The sequence below is a fragment of the Carassius auratus genome, unplaced genomic scaffold (assembly GCF_003368295.1).
Source record: "Carassius auratus strain Wakin unplaced genomic scaffold, ASM336829v1 scaf_tig00215781, whole genome shotgun sequence".
In the NCBI taxonomy this organism is placed as follows: Eukaryota; Metazoa; Chordata; class Actinopteri; order Cypriniformes; family Cyprinidae; genus Carassius; species Carassius auratus.
Window position 1 is genome coordinate 705,326 of NW_020528242.1, and position 14,668 is coordinate 719,993.

A 14,668-nucleotide genomic window follows, 5' to 3' on the forward strand; every position below is an offset into this window, starting at 1 on the left:
TACCCTCAATACAGGGCCTGCTGCTAGGGTCACATAATTCGGTGCAAAAAAAAAAAAAATTAAATGTCTTTGTGGTTCTTTTATTCTAACTATATTCTAATGTTGTTGCTAGTTTATCCCTTTCATTTTGAGTACAATGAGATTCACAACAGTTCTCTAAAATTCTTTATTTTTGGTTTCATGGTTAACGTCGCATTTATATGAGCAGCCAGGCACAGCTGGTACAGGACTGCATAAAAGGTCAGAAATCTTTCTTTTGTTTCCCCTTTCAACCACACCTAAACTTGTACATTTAAATAACATACAATAACAGAAGTCATTTTAGTGCTTGTTTACTAATAAGCAGCATAAATGAGACATTGCAGACATGTTTAATCGGCATAATAAATGAACAAGAACATCTAGAATTTGAAATAAAAAATATAACCCCTGTGGTTTTAATATACTGTAATATTTTGATTATACTGTTTACAGTACAATATTATTTTAAAGCTTCCTTGTAAAGAACACCATTCTTTTTAATACATGACTACTGTACAGGAATTACATTGTTTTTAACCTAATAACACTCTAGACACTAGAGACTCCAGGTCCTATATTTGTGACCTGTTCAGTGTGCACAGGCATTGTGGGATAGCACATCCTCTAGACGTGCTAGTGTTCTAGATATCTTATTTTAGTGGCAGCTGTGAAAAAGAAATTCAAGTCTGCTAAATTAAGCAGATTACAGATGACGATGATGATGAAGATGTGTTTATTTAAGATACTGACTGGGTGGTTTTCCAGGTCTCAGGGCTTCTTGAAATCTTTTAAAGTCTAGAATATATATATAAAAAAACACATGATTCTCATTCTCTCTTCCTGTGCATTTCTTTATATCAGGGCTCTTCATGTAAAGAGTCCACGGCCTCCAGCAGGTGGAGGGCAAGGCTGTACTGGCCGTGGTTTTCGGGGAGCATCTCGATGACTTTGTTGATCAGTCGACTGCTCTGAGACAGAGGGACTGAGGGACAGCGCAGCTCACTGGGGTCCTAGCAACACACAAACCATGACACAGATGAGTGTAAGATGGTAAGAGATCTGAAAACTGTGCAGTCTGTGTGATCTCACCATAGCCTTCAGCCAGGTGCAGAGGGTGGGCGGCAGACGGGCCAACAGCTCCATGTTGGGTTTGGTCTGTAAATGGGAGTGGAGCAAAGAGAAAGCGAGTCTCTGACCAGTCAACACCAGCAGCTGAGAGCTCAAAACATCTTTGTCCTGCACCTCCATCATCACCTGCCATATAATGATAAAAAGAACAAAGAGAAAGTTAAAAATAAGGAAAAAAGATGAAGATATATACTAAAAGAAAAAAAACGTAAGAAAATTACAAAAAGAAAAATGAGAAAAGTAGAAAGATAAAATGCATACAAAAAAAAATAAGAAAAATAAAAATTAAGCAATAAATTACAAATAAAAAGGAAAATAAAAAAATATTACACAATGAAAAAAAAATAGAACAAAAGAAAAGGTTAAAAAAAAAGCAAAAGCAAACAGAAAGCTCATTAGCATCTCTATATTTCCCTCTTGTATATATGCTCGGGAGGTTTAACGTGTGTGTGTGTTACCTCCTCTGCCCGCAGGTCCAGGCCCTGGTTGTAGAGCTCACAGACGAGGTGTCTGCGCAGGATGTCAGTATTGACCTGCAGTACAGACGAGAGCTCCATACACACAGATGGCCACATGTCTTCAGCGCTGCTGTGTTTGACACCGTTCTCCTCAGATTCAGCTAGAACCTTCACCCAGCCTGTTAACACGTTCATCAGAAACTACACACACACACACACACACACACACAAGAGAGTCATACATCAACACTGGATTCAGAGGCAAGCTATACACATCTCATGACTTATTATTTGAGATTCTTTTAGTCTTCATTTCACTGTACAAGATGCATGTGACCATAAAATCTTTGGAATAAAACAAAGCCATTTTGCATGGATCTTGATGATAGCAGTTCTCCCTCCAATGCTGAGAGTGGCACTGTGACTCACCTCTTGTCTCACAGACACCAGACTGTGGTCCATATCTCCACTGGGCAGCAGCTGGATAGAGGACAAATCTCTAAAAAATGCATTCTTGCCCTGTAGATGACAGAAAAGACAACATGAATTAGTTATAAAACAGACATTTCAATAACATTTTTCTTCCTTATAGTGATGAATATTCGAGTAAAACTTTAGAAGTAAATATTAGGTCAGTACATGTTGAGTTGAAGCTGTGTCACTCATAAGAACCACGGCTAATCATGTCACCATTCCTTTTTTTTAAGGCACCAAACTTTGATTGAGGTGTGCATGTATAAATGCAGAATTGTGTACTTTTACCTTGCTGTCAAACAGGCTGAGTGGTTTCAGGCGCAGAGAGAAGGTCATGGCGGCGTGCAGCAGTGACGCTAACACACAATGATGCTGAACGAGAGGATAGTGAACGGACCTCTGATCCAGAGCTAACTCCACTATAGACACTGGACCCTCAGCACCGCCCCACACTTCGTCCACGCGCACATCTGGAGCAGACACTTCCTCCACCGCTGAATCTGCCTGAGAGAGACAAGACGATTCGAATATATGTCTCACTTTTATTTCAACCCATTCATCGCAAATCATTGTAAAATCCACAGTAACTTAAGACATGCTTCCGCCCATGCATCCAATGTTTAATCAGTCCTTACTCTAGAGAAAAAAGGAAAGGAAGGAAGAATAGAGGAAGACGAGACCTCCATCAGGGCTTGCAGTAACTGCACACTGGAGCCCAGGAAACTCCTCAAAGCTGCGTCTCCCATTCCTACATCCTAAATACACACACACACACACACAGAGAGAGAGAGAGAGAGAGAGAGAGAGAGAGAGAGAGAGAGAGAGAGGTTAATTCAAATGAAACAGATCGGAATTGAATTTATGCTTTGTGACTTCTCTTACCCGTCTGCACAGTCGGTCTTTAGGTGCCTTTCCCACCTACATCAACACACGCACAGTCAATTCTTAAATCTTAAACGACACACAAAGAGGAAGAGCCACAGTACACAGAAATACAAACCTTTTCCATCAGGAAGGCAGCAGCCGAAAACCGCTTGACTATGAAGGTCTGCCACATCATAACAGAGACACCTGAGAGAAGAGCATAGATGTGAAGAAATATGCTGTGGCAACTTCCTATCCGTTGATCTGCCAACACAATGAGCTTTCATCTAATCAATGTACACCATATATCTCTTACCGAACTGAATGTGAGGATTGGATATCATCTTTAAAAACTCCACTGACCACTCTAAGTACTGCCCCACCTGAAGAGAAAGGGAGAGATGACTGGTTGGTGTTTCTCCAGTAGCAAATTACAAGGAATTCAAGTTCCTTTAATACTTCTTTACTTTTACGAACAAGCACTTAGAAATAAATAAATGCAGTTCTTTCACAAAACGAATGAACAAAAACAAAACTAATTTGGTCCGGTATTTTTCGGGTCATTCTAACAAACTTGTTCTTAGTTACCAAATCTATTAAGACAGTGTTTAGTCTTTACCTCAGGGTCTTTGTTCCACTGGACCATGTTTTCCCAGCTACAGTGAGCAATCAGCACATCAGGAGACAGAGAATTTGGGAACCTCTGACACACACACTCCAGTAGCTCTACGACAACACAAACGCACACACAGATGCTTCAGTCAACCACAGAACACACTAAAGCTTAAAGAACTATTATAAATGGAAAACACCCTGGAACAATTTTAAATGATCTAATATACCGTATTTTTCGGACTATAAGTCGCATCAGTCCAAAAATACATCATGATGAGGAAAAAAAAACATATATAAGTCGCATTTATTTAGAACCAAGAACCGAGAGAAAACATTACCGTCTACAGCCGCGAGAGGGCGCTCTAAGCTGCTCAGTGGTAGACTACAGGAGCACTGCGCAGTATAGAGCGCCCTCTCGTGGCTGGAGAAGGTAATGTTTTCTCTTGGTTCATTTTTCATAGTTCATGTCAAATTAATTTTGATAAATAAGTCGCACCTGACTAAGTCACAGGACCAGCCAAACTTACAGTCCGGAAAATACGGTAAGAAACATGATCAGGAATCTCCAGAGTTACCCTCCAGTTTCTTTTCCTCGCCTTGCTGTAATTGCTGTTCCATGGGCTTATTCTCTTCCCTCTGTTGTAGAATATCCCTCAGGAGATCTGGAGACACACCCTGTCTGAAGATCAGCTTAGAAACACAGTCTGCTACACCACCTAAAAGACAAACAATTCAAAGAAGAAAACATTTGAAGTCATATCATTTTATCTTAGCTGGTATGAAAGCAGATATTTTAAATCTAATTGTTTCTGACAGCTGCAGTACACACCATTGTTCAAAAGTTTTGGGTCGATAAGATTTATTAAATACTAAAGAAGATTCTTGCGCTGACCAATACTGCTTTATTTAATCAATTTTTTTTTAAAGAATATAAACTTCTGATCAATTTAATGCATCTTTACTAAATAAAAGTATTAATTAAAAGAATTAAAACAAAACAAAAAAATCCAAGAATTTTGGAACAGTAGTTTATTGTTTAATTTGTACCTCTGCCACTCTCTAATAGCATTTTGACCGAGCAGCGTGTTACAGCGCCACCTGTAGAGCCCTGAGGAGATGGCAGGCAGAGCAGTGTTTGTAGAGCAAGAACATCCTCCAACTGCTTTATACACACCACCCACTGCTCCAACTCCAGAGAAACACATTCCCACTCCTCCTGAAACTGCACAGATTGAAAGACAGAGAGAAAGAGTTACACACATACTGCACTCTGTATCTCTATAGATATAGAGAAAAACACCCCCACACACACACCTTGCTCTCTGCCAGCCTGGTAATGGCATTCTTGGCTACACGATGAGCGACTAGAGCCGCCAGTAGTGCGGCAGCGGAGCTCTCAGACTGAACACAAGCGGTGCGCACCTGCTGCCACCAGGGCGAGACAGACTGGCCGTCCCATGACTCATCCACCGCTCCTGATGGCCATATGTGCACAATTAAAAAGTTGTTATTCTGGATAAAAATAAACAGGTTGATCTCTCTCACAGATGAGTTTAAAGACCTTTCATGGAGCTGAGGGTGGACAGCAGTGTGCCCAGGTGTGAGACGGCGTCTGGGTACTTTAGTACATCCTTCTCTTTGTTCAGCCAAACTGACAAGAGCAAAGACTGCCAGAGAGACACAAAAAAGCAGAGAACACATTTAAGCAAATCATGTTCTATTTTAACCATTCCAACCCCTTTTTTCTTTTTATATCACTTACCAGAAGCTGCTGAGGGCTGATGCCACTTTCCTGCAGAGTCTCACAAACTCTTTGTAAAGGACTCTGACCAGACAGACAACCCCAGAACAGGAAACTACCTGAAATACATACAAAACACACATTTGTGATGCACCAATATTAAAATTTAAATGTTACAAATTTTCTTGCTACTGCCAGTAACTGATACTACAGAAAATTCTACACTATTTTCAGTATTTATTTTGCCTAAATAAATTAAAACTAAAACATTACTTAAATTTGAAATGCTACACATGAGTGCCTAACATTATAATATACAACATGAAAATTGATAATCATTTTGAGATTGGCTAAAGAGTACATTAACAGTGTTATTAAATGCACTATGTGATAAATATCGAGATTTACCCAGTTGGGTCCAATCGGTGTCAGGTTGTTTAATCACTCTGAGCTCTCCATTCACCCACTCCAATTGAGACAGAAATGTTCGGACTGGCAGCGGTCCACTTGAGTCTTGAGCAAATGAGACGCAAGGCCGAAAGTTCATCTCTGTGTATCGCTGCAGTACTGGGCCGACACGAGCAAGATCCTCCTTAATGCCAGAAAACGACGACTGTATGGAAAGGAGAAGCCTTTAGTTCAAATCCTAGTGTGACGATAATACATTAGTTCAGGTAAACTAGATAGTGTCTGCTTTACTCACATGTTCAGGCTCAGTGGGTGATGTATCTGGTGTGTGCAGTAATTGAACGTTGGTGTAGAGCTGGAGAAGTCTGAGCTGGGATGAACAAAACTGCAGCAACGATTTGTCCACTGCTTCAGGATCTAAAACATACACAGAAAAACAGATTAAACATTGACATAAGTGTTTAAATATGAAAGAATACACAATGCCCAGTGAGGACTGAGGGTGTTACCTTGTTCTTTCAGGCTAGCCAATAACGCACGAGTAACATTGGTCAAACAGGACACTGGTGGATTCTTATTGGACAGAAGTGACTCCAGAGCCTGTCAATCAATCAGATATTTTATTAAAGAATTTGTTAACATATGCTGTATAACACATTTATGTTTGTATATGTCTTACAAACCTGTTTCTTAATAGCTGGATGTTTAATGTCCAGTAACACACTTTGGGCTTCACTCTCAAGCAGAGCTGTCAATAAAACTTTACAGGTCAACTCAAACATGTTAACACATTTGTGCAATAGAACTAAAAGACAACATTGAGTAGTGGTTCTTTAAAAATGTTATGGATGACAACTTGAAGGTGTTTCACGTATATGCATGGTCTATCATGAATATTAATGAGGTAGGTCTGACCTGGCTCCACCTCCCGGCTCCTCAGAAGAGTGGTGAGTCTCCTCAGCAGGTGCATGTCTTTAGCGCGCTCGCTCTTTTTATCACTGACCAACACAGAACAGACACATTTGCACTAACCTGCATTGTGTGTGTGTGTTTGTGAATATTAATGTGCACACCTTCATGAATATTTATGTGTGATTGTGTACCTGAGTGCCAGGTGGAATGGTATGGTGATGGCTCTCAGGGCTCCATTAACTGGATCAAACAGACAGACTTGTTGTGTGTGGATTTGCCAGCCCTGACTGGTTACACTGTTCACACCCATTAACCTGTGACCTGCGTACAGCAACCTGAAAGAGAGAAACCTGAATGAATATGCTTTTTTTTTTGACGGCAGCAATCAGGAGAGTGGTTTTTAGTTTTTGTGTGCGAGTATGTACCTGCAGTGTTTGCCCACAGTAAAAGCCCCTACTCGTGGTCCATGTTGAGTTCCCCACACCTCTAAAATGCCCCTGCGTGGGGCATAAATCACCAGAAATTGGGCATGCCGGCGGGGCATAGAAGGAGATGTGGCTAGATCTCTCTCCCCACGAGCTTCTGACACCTGTACCCATCCGAGCTGAGCGTCACGATAGCCTGCATGGACATAATACAGATATTATCGAAAAACATTATTGTTTATATATACTGTTCAAAAACATTTTTTTTTATAATATTTATCAAATATAAATTTCTATATTTTTTTTTTTTCTCATGCTCAGCAAGGCAATGTACTGAAATATTACAATTTAAAATTACTATTTTCTATTTTAATAAATAAAGGTGAATTTTGTGGTGTCTTCAGTGTCACATGATCTTTCAGAAATAATTCAGGAAACATTTCTTATTATAAGGAAATTGTGCAGCTTAATATGAAACCACAATACTTTTTTTTTTTTTTACTGTTTTAATGTTTGTAGGATTTTTTAGCTTTTCAATACAAACCTGTCATATAAACAAACCGTCCGTAATAATACTGATCTAAGTAACAGTTGTGATGCTTTGTGTGCATTTGTTAAGTGAAGCCTTCATCACACTGATTCAAATCCAGTGAGTCACATGTTGTTTTGTGCAATTTAATAGGAACAGGTTCATACGACGCCTGTTCGCAAATCTGACTACATTAGTCTCGCTAAACTGCTCACCCTTCCACATCCTGATAGCGATGCCACGTGCCACATCCAGCAGCGTAACTCTGCCAAAGTCATCTGTGACTCCAGCCATAGTGTTACATGGAGAGAGACAGATAGATTCGCCATGCCGACGAGAATCTGGAAGACCAAACCTGAAGAAAGACGAAAAATGTTAAATGTGTTTTTTTTTTATTGTGTGTATATAATTACTAGTAGTTAACAGGCAATGATATGCATGGTGGGAGGTAGTTTTACTGTAAATAAACTTACCTAACAGGAAGGGATGTGGCTGGCTCAACTTTTGGCTTCTGTTTCTGCACAGTCTCCTCTTCATTTTTACTCTTCCATCCCAACCAGCCACTAAAGAGGAAGATAAGAGAGAGAGACTGAGAACAAGAATGAGTAAACATGGAGTGAGACTAAACATGTCAGGTCAGTGCTAATAAGAGCCAAGACTTAAAATAACCAAGACACACAGACCTGGCAGCACTGAACAGAGCTGATGTGAGTTTGCTGGCCACAGCCAGAGCCACATGGGAGAGAAGAGGCTGAGAACTACCCTGAGAGAGAGAGAGAGAGAGAGAGAGAGAGAGAGAGAGAGAGAGGGGAAAATTGGCCATAATCAACAAGAACTACTACAAACAACTCCTAGAAAAATATGTGTGTGTGTGTGTTTGTACCTCTATAGCATAGTAGAACCCAGTGTAGGGTCCACCTCCCACTGTGATATACTGACTCATAGCAGGAGGGCTTCCTTTAACCGAAGCATGAAATCCTCCAAGCATAGATGCATTTTTCATCTGATCGAACACACTGAGAGTAGTAATACCTGAAAGAGAAACCTTACACTGCAATTCAAAAGTTTAGCATCAGTAATTATTATTTGAAAGAAAATAATAAGCAATGATGCTTTAAACTGATTAACTGTGACAGAAAAAAAAACATTTCTAATATATCAAAAGATTTCTACTTCAAATTTTGTTCTTTTGAACTTTCTATTCATCAAAAAATCCTAAAAAACATTTATCACATTTTCCACAAGAAATACTGAGCAGCACTACAGTTTTAACACTGGTAATACTAAGAAAAAAAATTATTTATCACCAAATAAGCATATTAGAATGATTTCTGAAGGATAAAAAAGAAAAAAACATAAGAGTTAAGAACTCTTTTACCTATGCTGGAATGGTCTGTAATTTTGTCCATGTCTTGCAGGCCCCACTTCTTATAGGTCAGTGGTGGAGGCTGGATGACATCACTTCCTGCTGCTGCAGCTGAAAGGTAAAGAAATAGATGCAGGGAATACACCGGGTGAAAACAAATAACATGAGACTAAATTAAAAATAGGTTAGGCCTACTGGTCACATGATAACCTGTCAACATCTCTCTCTCTCCTACCTCTGGCAACCTGGTTTCGACAGGCACGTAAAGACTGGAAGAGACTAAAGCCATCGATGGTGACAAGGGCTGCTGGGTACAAAATACTGAGCTCCTCATGCTGATAGAGAAACAGACATTTCAACATCTGATCAGAGCGTCATCAGAGTAGGCGGACTGAGTTTGGGCCACTGTTTAAGCTAAGATGTCATGTTTAATCTTGCTAACAATTGCTTAACACAGGCTTTGTCATGTCAGCGTGAGAGGCATCTGTACCTGTTCTGTTACTCCAGGGTGACGTGGAATCTCATAGGTGCGACACTTCAGTTGCAGCACAGGATCTTCATGCAACAACTGGGCCAACAGAAGAACACCACTCTGTACACACACACACACACACGGTGGATTAAACCAGCAGTGGATTGTCTGCTCTGCTGATATTGGTCTGGTTTTGATTAAATATGACTTTTTTATTAAACATATCAATGCATTAGAGTCTGAATTGAGCTGGTGCGCTCATAGGTCTGAAAACATCACGGTACCTCGGTGTAGAAACGGACATAACCTGAGCTGAATCCAACCACAACACAGGTCCAATCAGGCCGGCCAGTAGAGCTCCTGAACACATAAACACATTACGAGCACAGAGATTACCATTTGAGGTCGGTAAGATCTTTTAAAATGTTTTCAAATGTTTTTTTAAAATAACTCTTATGCTCAACAAGTCTGCATTTATTTTATCCAAATTACAGCAACAAATAGTAATATTGTGAAATATGATTATAAATGAAACAACTGTTTTCTATTTTAAAGCATTACTCCAGCCTTCAGTGTCACATGATCCTTCAGAAATCTTTCTAATATGCAGATTTGGTGCTCAGGGAACATTTCTCATTATTTTTAATTTGGAAAACAGTTGCGCTGCTTAATATTTTTTCTAGAAGGGAAGTTGTGGCCTGGCCGAGATAGTTAGAGAGTTTGACTCCTAAGCCTAAGTTTGTAGGTTCGAGTCTTGGGCTGGCAGTACCACGACTGTGAAACCCTTGAGCAACTGCTCCCCGGATGCCGCAACATAAATGGCTGCCCACTGCTCTGGGTGTGTGTGTGTGTTCACTGCTGTGTGTGTGCACTTTGGATGGGTTAAATGCAGAGCACGAATTCTGAGTATGGATCACCATACTTGGCTGTATGTCACGTTACTTTCACTTTTTAATTTTTTTAGGATTCTTAGATGAACAGAAAGAAGCATTTATTTTGTCACAATATAATTATTGAAACAAAGTAAAAGGCTTTAAGGTCACTGTATACAGGAGCGTGTATATGATGTTCTTACCTCTTCTGGCTGGACAGTGGAATACAGATAACACTACTGATACACTCCCTGTGGAAAGAACAGACAAAAAAATTGAAAACCAGTGGAAAAAAAAAAAAAAAAAAAAAAACTTCTCTCACTTTTTACAGTCCTCCTTATAGTAGACATATGTTTTTAAAAAACATTTACAAACTCCATTACACATAATATAGCTCAGTCCTTCATTTCTGTCTTGTAACTCATTCTTTCTTGTTTGAGGGATTAAATCCCTTCATGTCATTTCCCATAAAACCATCCAATCCTGACCCTCCCCTCTCCTCTTCTGTCTCTCACCCCTCCTCAGCGCTCAGCGTTCCACTCCAGGTCACAGTGAGGGTCATCTCCTCCTGCCCACTCTCCTCTGTCCGCCATTTAGCTGCAAATAATTCAATTCACATACAAGTTATGCCAATCAATCACCAATAAAAAAGAGAGTAATCACTGCTGTGTGTATGTGTGTGTACCAGAGAGAAATGTAGCTTTTTGCTCCCGAGCGATGACCAGCAGATCTGAGCAGGGTGAGAGAGACAGCACACAGTCCTGTAGCCAGGGGGCGCTCTGCTGCTGCTCCTCCTCCTCAGCCTTAGAGAACAACATGCAGAATTCAGAGGAAAAACATTATTTTTTTTATTGTGCATTTATGTTATTTTGTGGTCATTATGAACAGTCTATGGAAAAGAGGAGTGCAGCGATTCTTTAAAATTTCAACTTGTGTCTTCCACAGAAAAATAATAGCATACAGGTTTAGAATGACATTTCGTTGAGTAAATAATGACATTCATTTTAATTTTTTGGTGTACCTGAGCTCCATCCTCTTTACCACCCGGATTTTCCCAAGAGCCCCAGTCGGAGTCATCCCACGTTAACTCATTCTCTACAAAGAGAAAAGGATGTGCTGTAAATAATGTGGTAAGCAAGGACGAATGTATTCACATTAAACAGTCACTCAGCTTCAACTTGTGTCCTTCAACCTCTGTGAGCATTCAAACACACTTTCTCTTTTTCATCCCATGCATGCTCATTTGTCTCTTAAATCTCTAAAGTCAAGTGTTTCGTCAAAAATCCCTGCCAATCGCCCCGAACAAAATCAAGAATGCAAGATTTAGCTTACTTACAAACTCTTAATATACCCTTTCCTGTTTTGTTTTCTTTTCGTCTTTCGCTCATTCACCGTTTCTAACGCAGTCATGTGCTTCAGGACCTTTCTGCAGGATGACTCATTCACCAAGGGCAAATACACCTCCCTTCTTCCCTACATCTCCCTCTCTCTCTCTCTTTCTTACTGCAGGGTGTGAACACATTATTCTGCATCACAGTCAGACAATTTACTTTCTAAAAATTGCTTCTTTTTCCAAAAAACACACATGCAATTTGTTTATTATTAGCTCAATATAAAAACAGTTTATTTGATATATTTTATCTCTAAATCTAAGCCTCAAGCAAATTTCTGCATTTATATATTTTAATTAAAAACATTATTTAATCAGTTGACAACTGAAATTGTAGTTTCTGTAATGTATGCAAATAAAACACAACACACACAGCCTGTCAGTTCTGGTAAGGACTGTGTTATTCTGCTTTTACCTATTAAAAAAAATCTTTTTTCAGCGCTACCAACCATCCAGGCCAAACCTCACACACCCGGACTGACACCCATAAATCAGGAGAACCATCATGAAACTGGACTTTACATACACAGACATACAAACTACAGCAGAAACGTTACCTGCTCGTGTTTTCTCTTCCTCGAGTCCGGCGCTGTTGTGCTTTGGGAAGAGAAAGTCTCGAACCTGTCTGAGCTCCTGGACCCGGCCAAAATCCAGCAGACAGCAGGACATGTTTCGGGCGGAACCGGACCCAAAACCTGAGGATTCTATGACATAAACCCTCCGCCCAGTGCGCGAACCACCTCTTATTGTGTTTATGAGCCTGTCAGTGAAGTTTGTGAGAGTGTAGAGTGTTTTTTTGTCAGAATATGCAGCTGAGGTGTCAGTATGTTGTTGTGCTGTGAGTTTGGCATGACACATACACATCCGCTATAGACAAGCTAATCGCGCTGTTGCCCCCTGCTGACCTGGAGGAAACGCAGTTTTTAATACTATAAAGTGTATTTTCTATAATATAATATAATATAATATAATATAATATAATATAATATAATATAATATAATATAATATAATATAATATAATATAATATAATAAACGAAGAGCGTCAGTGTAAATAACTGTTTTCATTTAAACTGTGAAAAACTGTTTCTTTCCTGATTAAGACAGCAACTTCCTGAAGAGGTAAAGATAACAGATCCTTTCGTTTGGGTATGCAAGTAATCAACATTTGAAGTGGATCAAAAAAGTTTTCCTGAGATAAGAACACAATTTGGTTTTAGGAAAACTTTTATGAAAGGTTTTGATACACTTCAAATGTTGACTACTATATATATATATATATATACAGTCAAACCAAAATTTCTTCAGACCAGATATAATTTTTGATGTTTTTCTTTTACTAGTGGGTGCAAGACGGAATAGTTGATTTATGTAAGTGAGGATAGCAAAATAGGTAAACTGTCACATATTATACCAAAAAATTCTTCATACAATGAACTACCAGTAAAATTAGATTTAAAAAAATAAATAATAAATACAATTGTGACCAAAAAATTATTCAGACACTTTGACCTGACCATGTTTAGTCTGTTTTATTTTTTTGACATTATCAAGATGAATTTGTTCTGACACAGTTTAACTCTGAATTCTTGTCCTGTTATTACCATTTTCTAAACTATAGCGAATAAACTGTGATAATGTGTGAAATGTTAAAGTTGTCAGAATACATTTTGGTTTGACTGTAAAAATATAAATATATATAACAAAGTTAAATTAGTTTTAGTTATGTGTTTATGTTGTAATATGTATGTATATATTATTTTGGTGCAAACAAAAATCTCACTGGATTATTACAATTAATGGCAAAAATTATGTTGGGAAATGTAAACCGATATGTCCTACTAACACACTACAGCCAAACATAAAAATAACTAAAGACTTTTATACAGTACTGAATATACACACACACACATGAATAAATGATCCTGAGAACAGTTAAAAAATACGTTTTTAATTAAAATACTTTTGTCTAAATGTTTGCCAGTGATCTTATTGTTCACTTACCCAGAAGTTTTAGCAAATATAAGATTCTAGTAACAGTAGCATTCATGTGCATTAGTGCTTAACTTTATAAGAACACAGCTGTAAATAGATTTACTAATGAGATAAAATGTTCTTTGCAAGAAGCCTGATCATGGAGAAGAGATTTCGCATAAGAACAGATTGTGCCAAGAGAAGAATTTCACCGGGAGACAATGAGGTCTGCATGAAGACATCGAACAGATCTCAGCTTTCAACTCAAGACCAACAGGTAATAAAGAAACACACCTTAGAAGCTGTGCAGACTGGGCCTGCCTGTCGCTTATCAGTCTCCTTCACCTCACAGAACATGGTCAGAGACTGCAGGCTGGTTCAGTTGCTGAAAAACAGCAAGCTAGGTTGTTGGCTGAGTGAGATCTGTGCAGATACTGTCGCACTCCAGCTGCTGACAGCCGGCCTCTTCCTGCTGTTTGTCTGGCTCCTGGCAGAACTGCACGTAGTCCTGCCCTGCCTCCTTCTGTGTGGATGCCTCTGTGATGAGCCACTCAGGAGGGCAGTGAACACAGCCTGGAACTGGATTACAGCTTCTGTAAGAGCTAAAGTGGTGAAGACGCACGCTGCACACTGATGGAACAAGGTCATAACCTTATGATCAGACACTAATGATTAACTACACTAAAGTCCCCCTTGAGTTTGCTAATTATATTAAACAGGAATTTTTAATCATAATGTAATATTACTGTAGGTGCGGTCAGATTTATCATTGCTTGGAGAAAGAAACATGGACCAGATGTGACAAATTTTGATAAATATTAAGGGAACAATGAAGACAAATCAATCCTATATAACTGCTTCAATGAACTGAACACAGTTTTTAGCTCATTGTCTGCTTTTGGCTGCATTGAAACAGAGCCTGACCCTGCATGGACGGAGTAGCCATGACAACAGACCACAGATTGTCCTCGTGCACAATTTCCAGCACTGGCGAGTTACTGAGCTGCTTATTTAATGAAA

The 14,668-nt window shown here is 39.2% G+C and overlaps 1 protein-coding gene and 1 long non-coding RNA gene across 4 annotated transcripts; one reads left to right on the top strand and one right to left on the bottom strand.

Moving 5' to 3' along the window:
- Positions 1-152: 152 nt before the first annotated feature.
- Positions 153-12,552, bottom strand: LOC113095764 (rab3 GTPase-activating protein non-catalytic subunit-like). Of its 2 annotated transcripts, none has more exons than XM_026261132.1 (35): positions 12,233-12,552; positions 11,307-11,380; positions 10,971-11,088; positions 10,801-10,882; positions 10,489-10,536; positions 9,698-9,773; positions 9,432-9,533; positions 9,177-9,276; positions 8,954-9,052; positions 8,459-8,607; positions 8,259-8,338; positions 8,049-8,138; positions 7,791-7,930; positions 7,047-7,242; positions 6,813-6,956; positions 6,625-6,707; positions 6,393-6,457; positions 6,219-6,309; positions 6,005-6,126; positions 5,710-5,914; positions 5,323-5,420; positions 5,122-5,227; positions 4,875-5,035; positions 4,608-4,782; positions 4,136-4,276; positions 3,565-3,671; positions 3,262-3,328; positions 3,082-3,152; positions 2,964-2,999; positions 2,762-2,836; positions 2,370-2,585; positions 2,037-2,126; positions 1,608-1,808; positions 1,111-1,275; positions 153-1,031 (listed from the first exon to the last, which is right to left on the bottom strand). In XM_026261132.1, the coding sequence occupies exons 1-35, from the start codon at positions 12,537-12,539 to the stop codon at positions 879-881; spliced, it is 4,233 nt and encodes a 1,410-aa protein (XP_026116917.1). In that variant the 5' UTR covers positions 12,540-12,552; the 3' UTR covers positions 153-878. The 2 variants fall into 2 exon arrangements, with proteins under 2 accessions (XP_026116917.1, XP_026116916.1); XM_026261131.1 differs by having other exon boundaries at positions 2,717-2,836.
- Positions 12,553-12,741: 189 nt separating this feature from the next.
- LOC113095792 (uncharacterized) lies at positions 12,742-14,377 on the top strand. Of its 2 annotated transcripts, none has more exons than XR_003288414.1 (3): positions 12,742-12,796; positions 13,802-13,925; positions 14,001-14,377. It is a non-coding gene; the product is annotated as an uncharacterized LOC113095792 (long non-coding RNA). The 2 variants fall into 2 exon arrangements; XR_003288413.1 differs by having other exon boundaries at positions 12,754-12,796; positions 13,799-13,925.
- The last annotated feature ends 291 nt before the right edge of the window (positions 14,378-14,668 follow it).